The 19952-nt window shown below is 50.9% G+C and overlaps 1 protein-coding gene across 1 annotated transcript in view; it reads left to right on the top strand.

Annotated features, from left to right (window-relative positions):
• The first annotated feature begins 2151 nt into the window (after positions 1-2151).
• ADAMTS10 (ADAM metallopeptidase with thrombospondin type 1 motif 10) overlaps positions 2152-19952 on the top strand; it is a 40246-nt gene continuing 22445 nt past the window's right edge. Inside the window, 7 exon segments of the mRNA XM_060181610.1 lie at positions 2152-2274; positions 5853-6039; positions 6814-7166; positions 8976-9132; positions 12963-13186; positions 17226-17309; positions 17466-17602. Coding sequence (XP_060037593.1) covers positions 5952-6039; positions 6814-7166; positions 8976-9132; positions 12963-13186; positions 17226-17309; positions 17466-17602 — 1043 coding nt within the window. The 5' untranslated portion in view covers positions 2152-2274; positions 5853-5951.

The raw sequence follows: 19952 nt of genomic DNA, 5'->3' as shown, positions 1-19952 counted from the left end.
TGGAAGGGAGGGGGCAGTGGATAAAGCTTTGGACTCTCAGGTCCTGAGTTTGACTACCAACACGGCATGTGTCAAAGGAAAGTCCTGCTTCTCTCTCTGTAATCAATAAATAAATCTCTAAAGGAAAAAAAAACAAAACTTTAAAATATTTATTTATTTATTTATTTACTTTTGGATAGAGACAGAGAGAAATTGAGAGGGAAGGGGCAGATCGAGAGGCAGAGAGACAGAGAGACACGAGCAGCCCTTCTTCACCACTCGTGAAGCTTTCCCCCTGCAGGTGGGGACCGGGGACTTGAACCTGGGTCCTTGCACACTGTAATGTGTGCGCTTAACCAGGTGTTTGGCCCCCTGGGGAAAGAAAAAAAAATAAAAAGATTGGTGTAGGAACCCCAAAGAGGGTAAAGTGGTCAGAGTGGTTAGACTTCAAAGTATGAGGTCCTAAGAAGGACCCCTTGGCATCACATGCCTGAGGGAGTCTCTGTCTCTCTTTCTCCCTCTCTCTCCCCCTCCCCATCTCCCTCTCTTGTCCTCATTTTAACAAACAAATCTCAAAGATAAATTTTTATGCACAGGGGGCCAGGTAATGACTGCATCTGGTTGAATGCAAAAAGACTAAAGTTCAAGCTTCACGAGTAGTGAAGCAGGGCTACAGGTCTCTCTCTCTCTCTCTTTCTTCTCAATTTCTCTTGGTCTTATCAAATAAAACAGAAAGGGGGGAAGGGAAAAAAGGTAGCTGCAAGCAGTGTAGTCCTAGTGTTAGTACTGAGCCCCAGCTATAACCATGTTGGAGGAAAAGAAAGAAAAAAAAGAGGGAACTCAGGTGGTAGCGCAGCGGGTTAAGCGCAGTTGGTGCAAAGCGCAAGGACTGGCAAAAGGATCCCGGTTCGAGCCCCCGGCTGCCCACCTGCAGGGGGGTCGCTTCACAGGTGGTGAAGCAGGTCTGCAGGTGTCTATCTTTCTCTCCCCTTCTCTGTCTTCCCCTCCTCTCTCCATTTCTCTCTGTCCTATCCAACAACGACATCAACAACAACAATAACTACAACAATAAAAAAAAAACAAGGGCAACAAAAGGGAATAAATAAATCTAAAAAAGAGAGAGAGAAAGAAAAATTACGTACCAACTGGGAATTAGTGAATGTACCCCAGATGAGGACCCCAGCACACTGGAGAAACTGTTCCATTGACACAACCTGGGGTACTGAAAGTCTGACTTTCCCTTTCTTTTTATTATTTTTTTTTTCTGTTACTTTTGTATCCAGAGCCCTGCTCAGCTTTGGTTGGTGGTGGTGCTGGGGACTGAACCTGGGACCTCAAAGCCTCAGGCAGAGAAGTCTGTTGCCTCACCACTGTACTGTCTCCCTGGCCTGTGACAGAAAGAGAGAGGGAGAGGGAGAGAGAGAGAGGGAGGGAGAGAGGGAAAGAGGGAGAGAGAGAGAGAGAGGGAAAGAGGGAGAGATGGGGAAGAGAGAGAGCGCAAGCCAGAGGATGCTAGCAGGAGCAGAGCCCAGGACTCCCACCAGCCCTGTCTCCTGGGAGATGGGGGGTGGTAGGGGGTGGGCGTAGCTGTGGGTACTGGCCCTCAGTCCTTGGGAACACTTCCTCCTCAGTGGTTCCAACCCAACCTCCCCCCAGAACCCCGTTTTCCCTTTCCCCAATTTCTCCTCCCTCCTCGTGCCCCTCCTGAAGTATTTCCCCCCTTCCCCCACCCTGCTATCATATCCCACCCTCCCCCCACCTCTTCCACCGCCCTGCACCCCGTTTTTCCTCCACCCACCCCCCTAACTAGGTAGTCTCCCCCTCCCCAGTGTCTCCCCTCCCTCACCCAACCATCGAGACCGCCTCTCCCGCACCCCATCTCCAGCTCCTCCTCCCCCTCCCCCACAACCCCCCCCATTTCCTCCTGGGTCCCGCTCCAGCTAGTAGCGGTAGAGGGCGGGCTTGTGGGCGTGGTCTAAGGAGAGGGGCGTGGTTTGGTTGTGGGCGTGGCTAGAGACCGCGGTCCCCTCCCCCGTCCACGCCATCTGCTCCTTCCCGCCTTCCTCCCTCCTCCTCCCTTTTCTCTCCTCCTCCCTTTTCTCTCCTCCTCCCTTTTCTCTCCTCCTCCCTTTTCCCTCCTCCCTCCCTCTTTCCCGCTCCTCCCCCTCTCCCTCCCTCCTCCCCCCTCTTTCCTGCTCCTCCCCATTTCCTACCCCCCCTCCGCCCTCCTCCCCGCGCTCCTCCCTTCCTGCGCGGCCAGACAGCGGGGCAGACAGCGGGCGGGCGGGCGTCCAGGTACCTCGTGGGGTGCGGGGTGCCTGGGGTGGGGGTGGGGGTGTGTGGACGCAGGGTGGGAGGGGGAGAGAAAGACAGACAGACAGACAGAGGGCGGGGTCTGGGGAAGGTGTTGATTGTGTTCTGGGGGTACCCCTATATGTCCTTAGCCCTGGAATATGTGGCTGTGTGGTTTTTTTTTTTTTGGGGGGGGTTATCTCTGTATTGGTCAGGGAAGCGTGTGTGTGTGTGTGTGTGTGTGTGTGTGTGTGTGTGTGTGTGTGTGTTTGGGGGGTCCCTCTGTGTCCTTAAGTCTGGAGAATGTGATTGTTTGGGGGGGAAATGCCTCTGTCTTGGGGTGCCTCTGTGTGTGTGTCTGTGGTCTGTCTGCTGGGGGGGGTGGGTCCTCCTCTGCTCACAGGTCTAGGGGTGTCATGTGGGGGGTTCCCTCTGTATGCAGATCTGCAAAGTGTGTTCATGTGTTTTGGGGGGCTGTACTGTATCAATCTGGGCAGTGTGTGATTTGGGGTGTTTAAGTCCAGGGAGTGTGTGTGTGTGGCTTTTTTTGTTTGTTTTGTTTTGGGGGGGAGGCACTCAGTAGGCATCGGTGGTGGGGGAGGGGTTTACGACTTTGTGGGGTTTTTTGGGGGGGACTTTGTGGGGTTTTTTTGGGGGAGGGGGTGCTTGTGTATTTGGAGGGGTGGCTCTGCGTGGGGAGGCCTGGGCAGTGTGTGTGTGGGTGTATGTTTCCGGGTTCCTCCGTGTGTGTATCTTGGGGGGGGTCATTTGAGATGTTGTCTCCGGCCTGGGGTGGGGGGCGGTGGGCGAGCATGTTAATCAGTGTGGATGTGTGTCCAGGCCTGAGAGGAGAGAGAGAAAGAAAATCTGGCTGCGTGGCCCAGCCTGAGAATACACTGAGTTTTTTTTTTTTTGGGGGGGGTCCTTTGTGGATCCCCGGCAGCTCCCCACCCGCTATGGCTGCGTGTCTATATGTGGAGGTCGTGTCCGCCAGTCTCTCCCCCACACCCAGGCTCCCGGGCTCTGGGTCTGTAATTACTCGCTGCCCTGGGGGGGGGGGGTGGACCCTGCCGGGATCTGGGCCCCCCTCCCTCCCTCCCTTCCTCCCTCCTTCCCACCGCCTGCCCCGCCAGGCCAAGCCTGGCGGCCTGAACAAGGCCTTTGTCTTCCAGATGTGCCTGGGGGCCTCCGCCAGATGTGGCCTGAGGAGGCCTGCAGCAGCAGCCTGGCCTGTCCTTAGCCCCCTCCCTGGCCACCTCCCCCTCACCGCTGGGCCGCCCTGGGTCCCCTCCTTCCTCGGAATCCATGGGTGCCCTCCCCCCACGCTGGCTGGCTGCCATCCTTCCTACCCTTTTTTCTTTCTTTTTTTTTGGGGGGGGGACGGGGGTTGATTGGTTGGGCCTGGGTGTGCACTGTACACACACACACACACTTCTCATTGTAGCCCCCCTCACCCCCCCCAGCCGACACCCTCAAACTGACATCTGACCAGCCAACCCCTGTCCCAGCCCTTCCAGACTGGGGTCCCCTCATCTCCCTTTCCTTTCCTCCCCCCCCCAACTCAGCAGGATTCTCTCTCTTTTCCCCTGCCCCCCCCCAACCCCAGATCCACCAACCTGTACACACCCCCCACACAAACCCAGAACCCAAAAAACCACCCCCCGTGGGTCCCTCAAGCTGTACCCCACCACCTGTCCCAGGCAAGGTGACCCACCTCCACAGACCTCTCTCTACCCCCCGCCTCCACGTAACCCAGCCACCCCAAAACCCTGAGCCCCCCCCACACACACACACACCAGAGAGACTTTGGGAAGAGACTCCCACCCCCAGGCATCAGAAGGTCATGGAAGGGAAGGGGGCAGAAGGAGTTTATATTTATTTGATTTGATTAATTTTGAAAGAGAGAGAGAGAGAGAACCCACACACACACACACACAACCCTGAAGCTTCCTCCAGTGCGGCAGGGGCTGGGCTTGAACCTGGGGCGAGCACATGACAAAGCAGCACACCATCTGAGGGAGCTATTTGACAAGGCTTATTAGGCCTTTTATTATTTTTTTTTATTTATTCACTTTTTGTTGTAGTTATTATTTATGTCGTCATTGTTGGATAGAACAGAGAGAAATGGAGAGAGATGGGGAAGACAGAGAGGGGGAGAGAAAGACAGACAGACACCTGCAGACCTGCTTCACCGCCTGTGAAGTGACTCCCCTGCAGGTGGAGAGCCAGGGGCTCGAACTGGGATCCTTATGATGGTCCCTGTGCTTTGCTTTGCGCCACATGCGCCTAACCCGCTGCACGACCGCCTGACTCCCAGGAGAGTCTTTTTCTGAACCATGATGCTGTCTCCCTGGCCCGGGAGCATATTTGTTTATTTAGTTAGTTATTTTATTTAACAGGGACAGGCTTTGCTCAGCAAAGCCTGAACCCCCTAGATTTCAAGTTTAGCACCTCAATCCTGCCCCCACCCCCTACTCTTACTCCTCATTCTCCCCCCCCCCTGCCACCCAGCTCACGAAGAAGCAACGCCATAGCTGAGGTCCAAGGGAAAGATCAGTGGCCACTGAAGCCCCCCAAAAAAGTAAGAAGACCTGGGTTCGAGCCCCCTCCATGTGAGGGAATGGTGTTGTCTCTCTCTCTGTCTCTCTCTGTCTTTGTCTTTATTTATTGGCTAGAGACAGCCAAAAATTGAGAGGGAAGGGGGTGATAGAGAGGGAGAGAGACAGAGAGGCACCTGCAGGGGGCCGGGTGGTGGTGCACCCATTACAGTGCGCAAAGACCCGGGTTCAATTCCCCTAGTCCCCACTTCAGGAGGGGAAGCTTCACAAGTGGTGAAGCAGGGCTGCAGGTGTCTCTCTGTCTCTCTCCCTCTCTATCTCCCCCTTCCCTCTCAATTTCTCTCTGTCCTAGCCAGGAAAAATGGCCTCCAGGAGCAGTGGATTCATAGTGCAGGCACCGAGCCCCAGTAATAACCCTGGAGGCCAAAATAATAATAATAATGTCCAGGAGAGGGCACAATGGATAAAGCATGAGGTCCTGAGTTCAATCCTGGGCAGTACATTTGGCAGAGGAGGGCTCTGCTTCTCTCTCTCTCTCTCTCACTCTCTCTCTCCTCCTCCTCCTCCTCCTCTTTCTATGTCTCTTGATAATATATAAAATCTTTTTAAAAAAAAAAAAAGGTGTGGGAGCTGGAAAGACAGCAGGATGGTTCTGCAAAGAGACCCTCCTGCCTGAGGCTCTGAGGTCCCAGGTTCAATCCCTAGTACCATCATCAGCCAGAGCTCAGCAGGGTTCTGATCAAGGTGTCTCTCTCTCTCTCTCTTTCTCTCTCTCATTAAAATAAATAGAAGCAGAAAGAAAGCTTGCTTTCAGGAATGGTGGAATTCTGGAGGCTTGAAGGCCCAGTGATAATCCTGGTGACAGGGAGAAGGAGAGGGAGGGAGAGAGGAAAAGGGAGAGGAAGGGAGAGAGAGGACAGAGGAAAGGGAGGGAGAGGAGAAGGGAGAGGAAAGAGGAGAGGGAGAGAGAGGAAAGAGGAGAGGGAGGGAGCCCCCTCTTCTGAGTGTCCCCCCATCTTGCAGGAGAACCCTGGGATGTGGCTCCTCAGGCTGTGAGAGGGGGCGGCACTGTGGGGGCTGCTGGCCGCCGGGCTAGGAGAGACATGAGGACACGGGCCCTCCATGGCTCCAGCCTTTCTGCTCCTCCGCTGGGCCCTTGCCCTGGGGTTGGGCATCAGCCTGCATGGGGCACACGCCTTCCGCTCTCAGGGTAAGTGTGGGGGTGCTGGGCCCTGCAAGAATAAGGCAGGGTCAGTGGACCCAGGACAGGACGAGGGGGAGCGGATGGGGGTGCAGCGCCCCCCCCCCCAAGAATTAGACAGGGTCCATGGGACCCCAGAGGGGCTGGAGATAGGGAGGAGGGTGTGGGGACTGGGAACACCCCAAAATAAGGCTGGGTTAGTGGGGTGGGAGGAAGGATGGAGATTGGGGAGCATGGCCACCCCAAGAATAAGACAGGGTCTGGGAGTCGGGCGGTAGCGCAGCGGGTTAAGCGCACGTGGCGCAAAGCACAAGGACCGGCTTAAGGATCCCGGTTCGAGCCCCGGCTCCCCACCTGCAGGGGAGTCGCTTCACAGGTGGTGAAGCAGGTCTGCAGGTGTCTGTCTTTCTCTCCCCCTCTCTGTCTCCCCCTCCTCTCTCCATTTCTCTCTGTCCTAGCCAACAACGACGACATCAATCACTACAACAACAATAAAAAACAACAAAGGCAACAAAACGGAAAATAAATACTAAAAAAAAAAAAGAAGACAGGGTCATGGAGACAGGAGGAGGGGCTGGAAACTGGGATTCAGGAGCACCCCCCCCCCAAGAATAAAACAGGGAACACAGCCCCCCCACCCCCCTAGAATAAGGCAGGACCCACCCAGGATTGGGGGTGAGGGAGCCCAGAAGACCAGCCAGAATTTTGGGGATGTGTGTGTGTGTGTGCGGTCCTTTTAGGGGTTTGCCCCAGTCTCCACAATTTCTCCCCATCCCTTTACAGATGAGCTTCTCTCCAGCCTGGAGAGTTACGAAATCGCCTTCCCCGCCCGAGTGGATCACAATGGGACCCTCCTGGCCTTCTCCTCGGCCCCCCCCAGGCAGCGGAGGGGCGCCTCAGGGCGCGGGGCTGAAGAGGAGGCCCGGCTATTTTACAGGGTGGCGGCCCCCAGCACGCACTTCCTGCTCAACCTGACCCGCAGTCCCCGCCTGTTGGCCGGGCAGGTGTCAGTGGAGTACTGGACGCGGGCGGGGCTGGCCTGGCAGAGGGTGACCAGGCCCCACTGCCTGTACGCAGGGCACCTGCAAGGCCAGCCCCGCAGCTCCCACGTGGCCATCAGCACCTGTGGGGGCCTGGTGAGTGGGGGGGGCAGTGGGGGGAGGCATCAGCCAGGGCTGACCCGGTGCAGGGCTCTGGTTAAAAAAAAGAAAAGGGGATTCGGGCGGTAGCAGCGGGTTAAGCGCAGGTGGTGCAAAGCACAAGGACCGGCATAAGGATCCCGGTTCAAACCCCGGCTCCCCACCTGCAGGGGAGTCGCTTCCCAGGCGGTGAAGCAGGTCTGCAGGTGTCTGTCTTTCTCTCCCCCTCTCTGTCTTCCCCTCCTCTCTCTATTTCTCTCTGTCCTATCCAACAACGACAACAACAATAATAACTACAACAATAAAACAACAAGGGCAACAAAAGGGAATAAATAAATAAATAAAATAAATATTTAAAAAAAAGAAAAGAAAAAATTCTATATAAGTAAAGAGTGCTTACAAATCAACAAGAAAAAAGTCAGGGTCAAGGAGATAGCAACATGGTTTTGCAAAATGATTCTTGTGCCTGAGGCTCTGAGGTCCCAGGTTCAGTCTGCAGTGCCACCATCAGCCAGAGCTGAGCCAGGCTCTGGTTTAAAAAAAAAACAAAACTCTACATATGTAAAGAGTGCTTACAAGTCAACAAGAAAAAGTCAGGGTCAAGGAGACAGCATTACAGTTCTGCAAAAAGACTCTCCTTCCTGAAGCTCTGAGGTCCCAGATTCAATCCCCAGCACCATCATCAGCCAGAGCTGAGCAGGAGTGTGGCAAAGAAAATAAGAATTGAAATAACAATAATAATAACTAAAAATGAAACGGTAGTCTTAAGGTTTGTGTGTGACCGTGTGCAAAAGTCAGGGCTTGAACCCTGGCTCTTCAGAGGGTGAAGCTGAACTGTGGCTCTCCCCCTCTGTTTCTTTCTGTCTCTCTCCCTATCGCCCACCATCTGTTCTATTCATCTCTCTCTCCTATCTCTGTCTGAAATAAAAAGGGTGAAACAATCAGCCCTGGGCACAGAGGAAGGGGATATATTTGAGGCACTAGGACAGTCAAAATTAAATTAAAATGGAGTCAGAAAGATAGCTCACTTAGATAATGTGATGCTAAGCCATGTGACCCAGGTTCGAGACCAGCCCCCACTGCATTGAAGGAAGGTACTATGATAAGGACCTCTCTCTCTCTCTCTCTGCGCCTCTATCTAAAATAAATAAATAAAAATAAAAGTGATTTAAAAATAAAATATACCGACGGTTCGGGCGGTGGTACACCGGGGTAATTGCACATAGTGCAAAGTACTAGAATCCTGGTTCGAGCCCCCGGCTCCCCACCTGCAGGGGAGTCTCTCCCCCTCTCTGTCTTCCCCTCCTCTCCCCATTTCTCTCTGTCCTATCCAACAACGACAACATCAATAATAACTACAACAATAAAACAACAAGGGCAACAAAAGAGAAAATAAATATTTTTAAAAAAGAAAAATAAATTATATATCTATTTAAATGAACTTTTTAAAAAAACTTCATTTCTTTTTTTATTGGCGAGAGACAGAATTCAAGCAGCAAGAGGGATGGAGAGAGGGGAGGGGATATATATATGGAGAGAGAGAGAGAGAGAGAGAGAGAGACATGCAGCCCTGCTTCACCACTTGTGAAGCTTTCCCCCTGCAGTTGAGGACCAGAGGCTTGAACCCGGGTCCTTATGCACCGTAATGTGTGCGCTTAACCAGGTACGCCACCGCCTGTCCCCGCCATAGATCTGTAAATAAACAAATAAAAGATAAGAACAGAGCTAAGGCCCAGGATTCGAGGGAGCCAAGCCCTGACCATCCTCTCTCTCCTCTCTCTCTCTCCTGCCCTCCCCACCCCCCAGCATGGCCTGATCGTGGCAGGTGAAGAGGAATATTTGATTGAACCCCTGCAAGGAGGCCCCAAGGGGGCCCGGGGGCCCAAGGAGAGTGGCCCCCACGTGGTGTACAAACGCTCCTCCCTGCGTTACCCCCACCTGGACACGGCGTGTGGCGTGAGAGGTAGGTCTTTGGGGGGCTGGGTGGGGGCACAATGGATAAAGCCTTGGATTCTCAAGCATGAGGTACCGAGTTCAGTCCCCAGTGTTGCATTTGCCAGAGATGGGCTCTGCTTCTTTCTCTCTCCTTTTCTCTGTCTTTCTCCCTCCCTTCATCCTGTCTGTCTCACTAAGAAGTAAATAAAATCGGGGTTGGATGGTGGCACGCCTGCTCAAGCACTCACATCACAGTGCACAAGGAGACCCGGGTTCAAGCCCCTCGTCCCCACCTTCAGGGGAAGAGCTTCAAGAACAGTGGAGCAAAGCTGCAGGTGTCCCTCTGTCTCTCTCCCTCTCTATCTCCCCCTCCCCTCTCAATTTCTCTCCATCTCTATCCAATAATAAACACATAGAGATTTTTTTTAAAGAAAGAAAATAAATATTTCAAAACAAGGAAAAAAAAGGGGGGGCCAGACAGTAGTGAGCCCACTAGAGCACACACATTACAGGGCACAAGGACCCAGGTTCAAGACACCGGCACCTGCCTGCAGGGGGGAAGCTTCACAAGTAGTGAAGCAGGGCTGCAGGTGTCTCTCTGTCTCTCTATCTCCCCCTCCCCTCTCAATTTCAGGCTGTCTCTATCCAATAAATAAATAAAGATAAAAAATTTTAAAAAAACACAAGTCACCTGCTATCAATTCTTAAAAAAAAAAAAAGGAAAGAGAGAGAAGAAATCAAAGGAAGAAAGAAAGAGGGGCAGTGGTGGCAAACCTAGCTGAGCGTGTATTAGTTACCATGTGCAACGTCCTGGGTTCGAGCCCCCGGTCCCCATCTGCAGGGGGAAAGCTTTGCAAGTGTGAAGCAGGGCTGCAGGTGTCTCTCTATCTCCCCCATCTCCCTCTCAATTTCTGGCAGTCTCTATCAAATAAAGATAATTTTAAAAAAGAAGAAAGAAAGGCTAATTTAAAATTTCTTTTAGGGTGGGGGTATAGCATAATGGTTATGCAAAGAGACTTTCATGACTGAGGCTCTCAAGTCCCACGTTCAATCCCCCACACTGCCATAAGCCAGAGCTGAGCAGTGCTCTGGTAAAAAAAATAATAAATAAATACATTTCTTTTAAAAAGAGAGGATGCTGACTTTTAACATTGTCTACATTTAGGGTAACTTCATCTCTACGTGCCTTCAAAAACCCACACTTTAAAATAATTAATTAATTAATTAATTTTTATGTATTTATTTATAAAAATTAAAAAATTGACTGGAGTCGGGGGTGTAGCGCAGCGGGTTAAGTGCACAGGCTGCTCAAAGCACAAGGACCGGTGTAAGGATCCCAGTTCGAGCCTTCGGCTCCTCACCTGCAGGGGAGTCGCTTCACAGGCGGTGAAGCAGGTCTGCAGGTGTCTGTCTTTCTCTCCCCCTCTCTGTCTTCCCCATCTCTCTCCATTTCTCTCTGTCTTCTCCAACAATGACGACATCAATAACAACAATAATAACTGCAATAAAAATGAAAAACAACAAGGGCTACAAAAGGGAAAATAAATAAATAAACATTTAAAAAAATCTTTAAAAAAAAATTGAAAATACTGACAAGACCATAGATAAGAGAGATACAGTTCCCACCACCAGAGTTCCATATCCCATCCCCTCCATTGGAAGCTTCCTTATTCTTTATCCCTCTGGGAGTATGGACCAAAGATCTTTATGGGGTGCAGAAAGTGGGAAGTCTGGCTTCTGTCTTTGCTTCTCCACCAGACATGAGCGTTGGCAGGTGGATCCACACCCCCTGCACCCTGTCTCTCTCTTTCCCTAGTGGGGCAGGGCTCTGGGGAGGTTGGGCTCCAGGACACATTGGTAGGGGTTGTCTGCCCAGAGAAGTCAGGTTGGCATCATGGTAGCATCTGCAACTTGGTGGCTGAAAAGCATTAAGATATAAAGCAGGGGGGTTCGGGCGGTATCGCGGCTGGTTAAGCGCACGTGGCACAAAGCACAAGGACCGGCTTAAGGATCCCAGTTCGAGCCCCCGGCTCCCCACCTGCAGGGGAGTCGCTTCCCAGGCGGTGAAGCAGGTCTGCAGGTGTCTGTCTTTCTCTCCCCCTCTCTGTCTTCCCCTCCTCTCTCCACTTCTCTCTGTCCTATCCAACAACAACATCAATAACAACAACAACTATAGCAACAATAAAAAAGACAGCAATGGCAACAAAAGGGAAAATAAATAAAAATTTAAAAAAAAGATATAAAGCAGGACAAATTGTTTAATTATCAGGAATCTAAAGGCAAGAATATAGCCAATGAGTTTTAGGATTTCCATTTTGGGAAAAAGCTAGTAGGTCTATTTTAGGTCTATTCCAAGGGGCCCATGACTTTACTAATTTTGGCCTGAGCACGGCAGCTAAACATACAGGTGGACTAAAAGTATTGTCTGGGGACATGATGTCAGAGTTGGGAATAGGACCAGAAAGCTGGGTCGGGGCAGAGAGTAGCTCCCAAATATGGGATAAGTATATAAATATTGCTAACTGTAAACCCCATCGATCTGATCTGGGGCCCATATTCAACACAGGAGCCTGTGTGACCTCTGCATCCCTGTAGGTCTGAGCTCACATTCTGTGGTCACGACTGGGAACATTCTAGGCTGCGCTCATTACAGGACCCACCTTCCTCAGGTGGCTCAGTATTTTGACCCAACCTCCCTTCAGAGAGTGGGGCAGTCCTTATCCATGTTGACCCACTTAAAAAAAAATTTAAATAGAGGGAGAGAGAGACAGAGACTGTGAGAAGGAAGGGAAGGAAAGCTAGAGAGGGGGAGAGAGAGACACCTGCAACCCTGTTCCACCCTTGTGAAGCTTCTCCTCAGTAGTTGAGGACTGGGGGGCTTGAACCCAGGCCCTTGTGCACTGTAATGTGTGCATTCAACCAGTGCACTGCTGCCTGACCGCATAAAATCATGCATCTTTGTGAAGGAGAGAGGAAGGAACAGACAGCAAAATTGTCATCCAGGATTTGGGAAGAGATAGTACAGTAAATCTGCAAACAGGCTCTCCTGCTTGAGGCTCCAAAGTCCCAGGTTCAATTCCCAGCACCCCCATCAGCCAGAGCTGAGCCAGGCTCTGGATAAAAATAAATGAATAAATACATAAATAAATAATAAAATGAAGCTGGGAAGATGGCATAGTGGGCTTGCTAAAGATTCTCCTGCCTGAGGCTCTGAGGTCCCAGGTTCAATCCACAGCACCACCATCAGCCAGAGCTGAGCAGGGCTTTGGGAAAAAAAAAAAATCCGGGAGTCGGGAGGTAGCGCAGTGAGTTAAGCGCATGTGGAGCAAAGCACAAGGACCAGAGGAAAGATCCCGGTTCGAGCCCCCGGCTCCCCACCTGCAGGGGAGTCGCTTCATAGGCGGTGAAGCAGGTCTGCAGGTGTCTGTCTTTCTCTCCCCCTCTCTGTCTTCCCCTCCTCTCTCCATTTCTCTCTGTCTTATCCAAGAGCAACGACATCAACAATAACTACAACAATAAAACAACAAGGGCAGCAAATGGAAATAAATAAATATTTTTTTAAACCCTGCATATGTAAAGAGTTCTTACAAATCAACAAGGAGAAAGGCAGGGCCTCAGAGAACCACAGTGGTCCTGCAAATTAACTCTCCTGCCTGAGGCTCTGAGGTCCCAGGTTCAATCCCCAGCACCACCATCATCCAGAGTTCAGCAGGGCTCTAGCCCCTCCCCTCTCCCATCTATTTCTCTCTGTCTCTATCCCATAAATCATTACGATTATAATAATGAGTGAGTGGCTGTGACCCACGCTTTCTAAATTCTGTCTCTCTCTCTCTCTCTCTCTCTCTCTGTTCTCCACAGATGAGAAGCCATGGAAAGGTCGCCCATGGCGACTCCGCAGCCTGAAGCCGCCCCCTGTGAGGCCCCCCAGGGGCGAGTCTGGGTCTGAGCGAGGGCAGCCGGGCCTCAAACGCTCCGTCAGCCGCGAGCGCTACGTGGAGACCCTGGTGGTGGCCGACAGGATGATGGTGGCCTACCACGGCCGCCGTGACGTGGAACATTACGTGTTGGCCATCATGAACATTGTAAGTGCCTCCCCCTCCCCAGGGCAGAGCAGACCCCGATATCCCTCCCTCAGTGGGGGGTTGGGAGGAGAGATCATGCAATAGGACTGTCCCCTCCTCACCTGCATTGTCCTGGGTGGAGGACACAGGATTGCCTCAGTTTATCCATCTTTAAAATGCGGACGAGGAGGCCGGTGGTGGTGCACCTGATTGAATGCACAGGTTAGCCTATGTAAGGACCCAGGTTCAAGCCCCCGGTCCCCACCTGCAAGGGGAAAGTTTTGCGAGTGGTGAAGCAGGACTGCAGGTGTCTCTATCTTTTATCAAAGCCCAATGGAAGTAGGGAACAGATCTTTAAATAATAAATAAATAAATAAATAAATAAATAAATGGGCTGGGAGGTAGCACAGCGGGTTAGCGCACATGGTGCAAAGCACAAGGACTGGCGTAAGGATCCCGGTTTGAGCCCCCGGCTCCCCACCTGCAGGGGAGTCGCTTCGTAAGCGGTGAAGCAGGTCTGCAGGTGTCTGTCTTTCTCTCCCCCTCTCTGTCTTCCCCTCCTCTCTCCATTTCTCTCTGTCCTATCCAACAATAACAACAATAATCACAAGGGCAACAAAACAAAAGGGGAAAAATGGCCTCCAGGAGCAGTGGATTCATAGTGCTGGCACTGAGCCCCAGTGATCACCCTTGGAAATTAATTAATTAATTAATTAATAGGTGGGTGGGGGGCAGATAGATCTTGGTTCTGCAAAGAGACTTTCCTGCTTGAAGTTCCAAGAGTCCCACGTTCAATCCCCAGCACCACCATCAGCCAGAGCTGAGCAAGAGCATTGGTCTCTGTGCGTGTATATCTTTCTCTCTGAATCTCTCCCATTAAATAAATTAATTAATGGGGTCAAGCGGTGGCGTACCTGGTTGAGTGCACACATTACAGTGCCTAAGGACCCGGGTTCAAGCCCCTGGTCCCCACCTGCAAGGGAAAGCTTCATGAGTGGTGAAGCAGGGCTGCAGATGTCTTTCTGCCTCTCCCTCTCCCTCCCCTCCCCCTTCCCCTCCCCCTCCCCCTCTCCTTCTCCTTCTCCCTTTCCTCTTGATTTCTCTCTGTTTCTATGCAATAAGAAGTTAAAATGCTAGAAAGAAAGAAAGCAAAAGATTTTCCGAAAAAATCCTCTGGAGATTCTGAGGGTTTTCCACACAGGATGTTGGCAGGCTAGGAGCTCCAAGGTCACTGTGCAGACTTGTGTCTGCGGTCTGTGACACCTCTGCCCCCACCCAGGGGGGGACCACTCTTGCTCTCCAATGGGGGAGGAGGAGGAAGAAAAGTTCGTGTGTGTGTGTGTGTGTGTGTGTGTGTGTGTTTTCATTGATAGGACAGGGAAGCTGTGAGGGAAGGGGGAGAAAGAGAGGCCGAGAGATACCTGCAGCCCTGCTTTACCACTAGGGAGGCTTCCCTCCTGGAGGTGGGGACCAGGGACTTGAACCCTGGCCTTTGCACGTAGTAACAAGAGGACTCAGTCAGATGCACCACAACCCGGCCTCTTCTGACTGTTCTTTTTTTGTTTTCCTTCCTTATTTTACTTATTTCTTCTTGGATAGAGACAGAGAGAAATTGAGAGGAGAGGGAGACAGACAGACAGACAGACAGACAGTCACCTGCAGCCCTGCTTCACCATTTTGTGAAGCTTTCCCCTCTCTGCAGGTGGGGACCAGGGGCTTGAACCTGGGTCCTTGTGCACTGTACTGTGAGTGCTTAACCAGGTGTGCCACCACCTGCCCCCCTTCTTTTCCCTTTATTGGGGGGATTAAGGGTTTATAGCCGACACTAAAATACAGCAGTTGGTCCATGTGTAACGTTTCTCAGTTTTCCACAGAACACTTGAACCCCCCACCTCGGTTCTCCTCCACCATCATGTTCCAGGACCTGAACACACACACCCCCACACACCCCAGAGTCCTTTACTTTGGTGCAGTACACTAATTTTGTTCTTTTTCTCTTCTTTCCTGTCCTTTTTTTTTTTTGTTTAAATCAGATCACTGCTCAGCTCTGGCTGATGGTGGTGCAGGGGATTGAACCTGCGACTTCAGAGTCTCAGGCCTAAGATTCTGTTTGCCTAACCATTATACTGTCTTCCCTGCCCATAGGGGTCAGGCAGTGGCATGCCCAGTTAAGCGCACATAGTACTAAGGGCAAGGACCCACACAAGGGTCTGGGTTCGAGCCCCCAACTTCCCACCTGCAGGACGGACGCTTCACAAGCGGTGAAACAGTGTTGGCAGTGTCTCTCTTTCTCTCTCTCTCTCTATTCATCTCCCTCCGCCCTCTCAGTTTCTCTGTCTCTAGACAATACAATTAAATCGGGGGGGGGGGGCAGGCAGTAGCGCAGCGGGTTAAGCTCACGTGGCACGAAGCACAAGGACCAGCATAAAGATCCCAGTTCAAGCCCCCGGCTCCCCACCTGTAAGGGGATCGCTTCACAGGCGGTGAAGCAGGTCTGCAGGTGTCTGTCTTTCTCTCCTCCTCTCTGTCTTCCCCTCCTCTCTCCGTTTCTCTCTGTCCTATCCAACAACAACAGTAATGGCAACAATAACAGTAACAAGGGCAACAAAATGGGGAAAATGGCCTCTAGGAGCAGTGGATTCGTAGTGCAAGCACCGAGCCCCAGTGATAATCCTGGAGGCAAAAAGAAGAAGAAGAAGAAAGGAGGGAGTTGGGCAGTAACACAGCGGGATTCGAACCCCCAGCTCCCCACCTGTGTATGTGTGTGGGGGGGGTCGCTTCACAAGCGGTGATGCAGGTATCTATTTTTTTTTTATTTTTCTTTTTACTTACTTATTCCCTTTTGTTGCCCTTGTTGTTTTATTGTTGTTGTTGATGTTGTTGGATAGAACAGAGAGAAGTGGAGAGAGGAGGGGAAGACAGAGAGGGGGAGAGAAAGACAGACACCTGCAGACCTGCTTCACCGCCTGTGAAGCGACTCCCCTTCAGGTGGGGAGCCGGGGGCTCAAACCGGGATCCTTATGCGGGACCTTGCGGACCTTGCGCTTTGCGCCACCTGCGCTTAACCCGCTGCACTGCGCTGCGCTGCCGCCCGACTCCCGGTGCCTATCTTTCTTTCCCCTCTCTCTGTTTTCCCTGCTCTCTCAGTTTCCCTGTGCTATCCAACAACAGCAAGGGCAACAAAGTCGGAAAAATGGCCTCCAGGAGCAGTGGATTCCTAGTGCGGGCACGGAGCCCAGCAATAAGCCTGGAGGCAGAGAGAGAGAGAGAGAGAGAGAGAGAAGCAATACGCAATATGCTTTCTATGGAAAGAAAGAGGGAGAGGGAGAGGGAGAGGGAGAGGGAGAGGGAGAGGGAGAGGGAGAGGGAGAGACAGAGGGAGAGGGAGAGGGAGAGGGAGAGGGAGAGGGAGAGAGGGAGAGGGAGAGGGAGAGACAGAGGGAGAGGGAGAGGGAGAGAGGGAGAGGGAGAGACAGAGGGAGAGGGAGAGGGAGAGACAGGGAGAGGGAGAGGGAGAGATAGAGGGAGAGGGAGAGACAGAGGGAGAGGGAGAGAGGGAGAGGGAGGGGGGGAGGGAGAGTGAGAGGGAGAGAGGGAGAGGGAGAGACAGAGGGAGAGGGAGAGGGAGAGACAGGGAGAGGGAGAGACAGAGGGAGAGGGAGAGACAGAGGGAGAGACAGAGGGAGAGGGAGAGACAGAGGGAGAGGGAGAGGGAGAGGAAGAGAGGGAGAGGGAGAGACAGAGGGAGAGGGAGAGGGAGAGGGAGAGGGAGAGGAAGAGAGGGAGAGGGAGAGACAGAGGGAGAGGGAGAGGGAGAGGGAGAGGGAGAGGAAGAGAGGGAGAGGGAGAGACAGAGGGAGAGGGAGAGACAGAGGGAGAGGGGGAGGGAGAGAGGGAGAGGGGGAGGGGGAGGGAGAGGGGGAAACAGACCACAGCACCAGAGCCTCCAATGAGCTGGGGGCGGCGCTTGAACGCAGACAGCCGGCAGACCCGTGAGCTGTCCAGCCTGGCTCTGGGGATTCCTCTTAAGACTCTTTCTCTCTTGTTTCTTGGAGGTCAGGTTGCCAGACTGTTTCAGGACTCGAGTCTGGGCAACACCGTAAACATCCTGGTCACCCGCCTCATTCTGCTCACGGAGGACCAGGTTTGGGCGACTTTCCCCCCCCACACACACACACACACTGCCCTGCAAACCCTCCCCCCCTTCCCCCCCCCCGTCTGATCCCCCCTCCCGTGGGCCCAGACACCCAGGCTTCTCCTTCCCTCCCTTCCTTCCTCACTCCCTCCCCCCTGCCCACAGCCCACACTGGAGATCACCCACCACGCGGGGAAGTCCCTGGACAGCTTCTGCAAGTGGCAGAAAGCAATCGTCAGCCACGGCAATGCCATTCCCGAGAACGGGGTGGCCAACCACGACACTGCTGTCCTCATCACCCGGTGAGCTCCCCCTCCCCCCTCCCCAAACTCAAGGTAGGGGTGAGTGGGGGAGGGGTGGACACAGGCTGGAAGGGAAGCCTGCTGGGCTGGGACTCTGAGAATCTGAGGGAGGAGCTAGCTGTCTAGATGCTTATCTGTCCATTTGTTCATTAATTAATTAATTCATTCATTCATTCAAAAAACACTGCACAGGGTGGGAGGGTGGAACTTGGGGGAGCCTTGGCCTTTGTATGGGACAGTGAAGCGTTTGGGGATGGTGGAAGGGTGTTATGATGTCTCCTCCTGTTCTGTTCTATTCTGCTATATTCTATTCCAGTCTGCTATATTCTATTCTGCCATATTCTATTCTAGTCTGCTATATTCTATCCTATCCTATTCTATTCTGCTATATTCTATTTTCCTGCTATATTCTATCCTATCCTATTCTATTCTGCTCTATTCTATTCTAGTCTGCTATATTCTATCCTATCCTATTCTATTCTGCTCTATTCTATTCTAGTCTGCTATATTCTATCCTATCCTATTCTATTCTGCTCTATTCTATTCCAGTCTGCCATATTCTATCCTATCCTATTCTATTCTGCTATATTCTATCCTACCCTATTCTATGCTGCTATATTCTTTTTTTATTTATTTATTTTCTATTATGCCATATTCTATTCTGCTATATTCTATCCTATCCTATTCTATTCTGCTATATTCTATTCTTTTCTACCATATTCTATTCTATTCTGCCATATTCTATCCTACCATATTCTATTCTGCTATATTCTTTTTTATTTTTATTTATTTATTTTCTATTCTGCCATATTCTATTCTGCTACATTCTATTCTTTTCTATTCTATTCTGCTATATTCTGTTCGGCCATATTCTATCCTATCCTACTCTATTCTTCTATATTCTATTCTATCCTACCCTATTCTATGCTGCTATATTCTTTTTATTTTTATTTATTTATTTTCTATTCTGCTATATTCTATTGTGTTCTATTCTATTCTGCTATATTCTATTCGGCCATATTCTATCCTACTTTCTGCTATCTTCTATCCTACCCTATTCTATGCTGCTATATTCTTTTTTATTTTTATTTATTTATTTTCTATTCTGCCATATTCTATTCTGCCATATTCTATTCTGCTAAATTCTATCCTACCCTATTCTATTCTGCTATATTCTATTCATGTCTACCATATTCTATTCTATTCTGCCATATTCTGTCCTACCCTATTCTATTCTGCTATATTCTTTTTTATTTATATTTATTTATTTATTTTCTATTCGGCCCTATTCTATTCTATTCTGCTATATTCTGTTCTGTTCTGCCATATTCTATTCTGCCCTATTCTATTCTGTTATATTCTATTCTATTCTGCCATATTCTATTCTGCCCTATTCTGTTCTATTCTCCTATATTCTATTCGGCCATATTCTATCCTATCCTACTCTGTTCTGCTATATTCCATTCTAGTCTGCTCTATTCTATTCTGCTATATTCTATTCTATCCTATCCTACTCTATTCTGTTATATTCCATTCTGTTCTGCTATATTCTATTCTATTCTGCTATATTCTATTCGGCCATATTCTATCCTATCCTACTCTATTCTGCTATATTCTATTCTGCCATATTCTATATGAATATGATATATAAATAAGAGCAGAATGGTGATGTAAAAAGGTTCTCCTGGTGGGCTAAGCAGCAGCGCAACTGGTTAAGCACACATGGTGCCAAGTGCAAGGACCGGCTTAAGGACCCCGGTTCGAGCCCCTGGCTCCCTACTTATGGGGGGGTTTGCTTCACAGGTGGTGGAGCAGGCCTGCAGCTGTCTATCTTTCTCTCCCTCTTTCTGTCTTCCCCTCCTCCCTCGATTTCTATCCTATCCAACAACAAAAGCAATGGCAACAATAAAATAATAACAACAACAACAAGGGTAACCAAAGGGGAAAAAATAGCCTACAGGAGCAGTGGATTTGTAGTGCAGGCACCCAGCCCCAGCGATAACCCTGGACACACACACACAAACACATACACATACACACACACACACACACACACACACACACACACACACACACGGTTCTGCCTGAGGCTCTGAGGTCCCAGGTTCAATCCCCAGCACCACCATCAGCCAGAGCTGAGCAGGGCTCTGGTTAAAATTTTTAAAATTAATTAAATATATACCCTGCCTGGATTTCTGTGGGGTGTCCAGCATCCTCAAAGCTGATTTGCCCTAACTGGGGTCATTGAACGGCCTGCCAGGCAGAACTGAACACTCAGGGAGGGCAGTGACATCAGCCAGACTTGAGGGGACCCTCCGCACCCCCCTCACTGCCCCCTGTTCTTCCACAG

Source organism: Erinaceus europaeus, chromosome 23 (genome assembly GCF_950295315.1).
Source record: "Erinaceus europaeus chromosome 23, mEriEur2.1, whole genome shotgun sequence".
Lineage (NCBI taxonomy): Eukaryota > Metazoa > Chordata > Mammalia > Eulipotyphla > Erinaceidae > Erinaceus > Erinaceus europaeus.
This window is presented reverse-complemented; position numbering and strand designations above follow the sequence as displayed.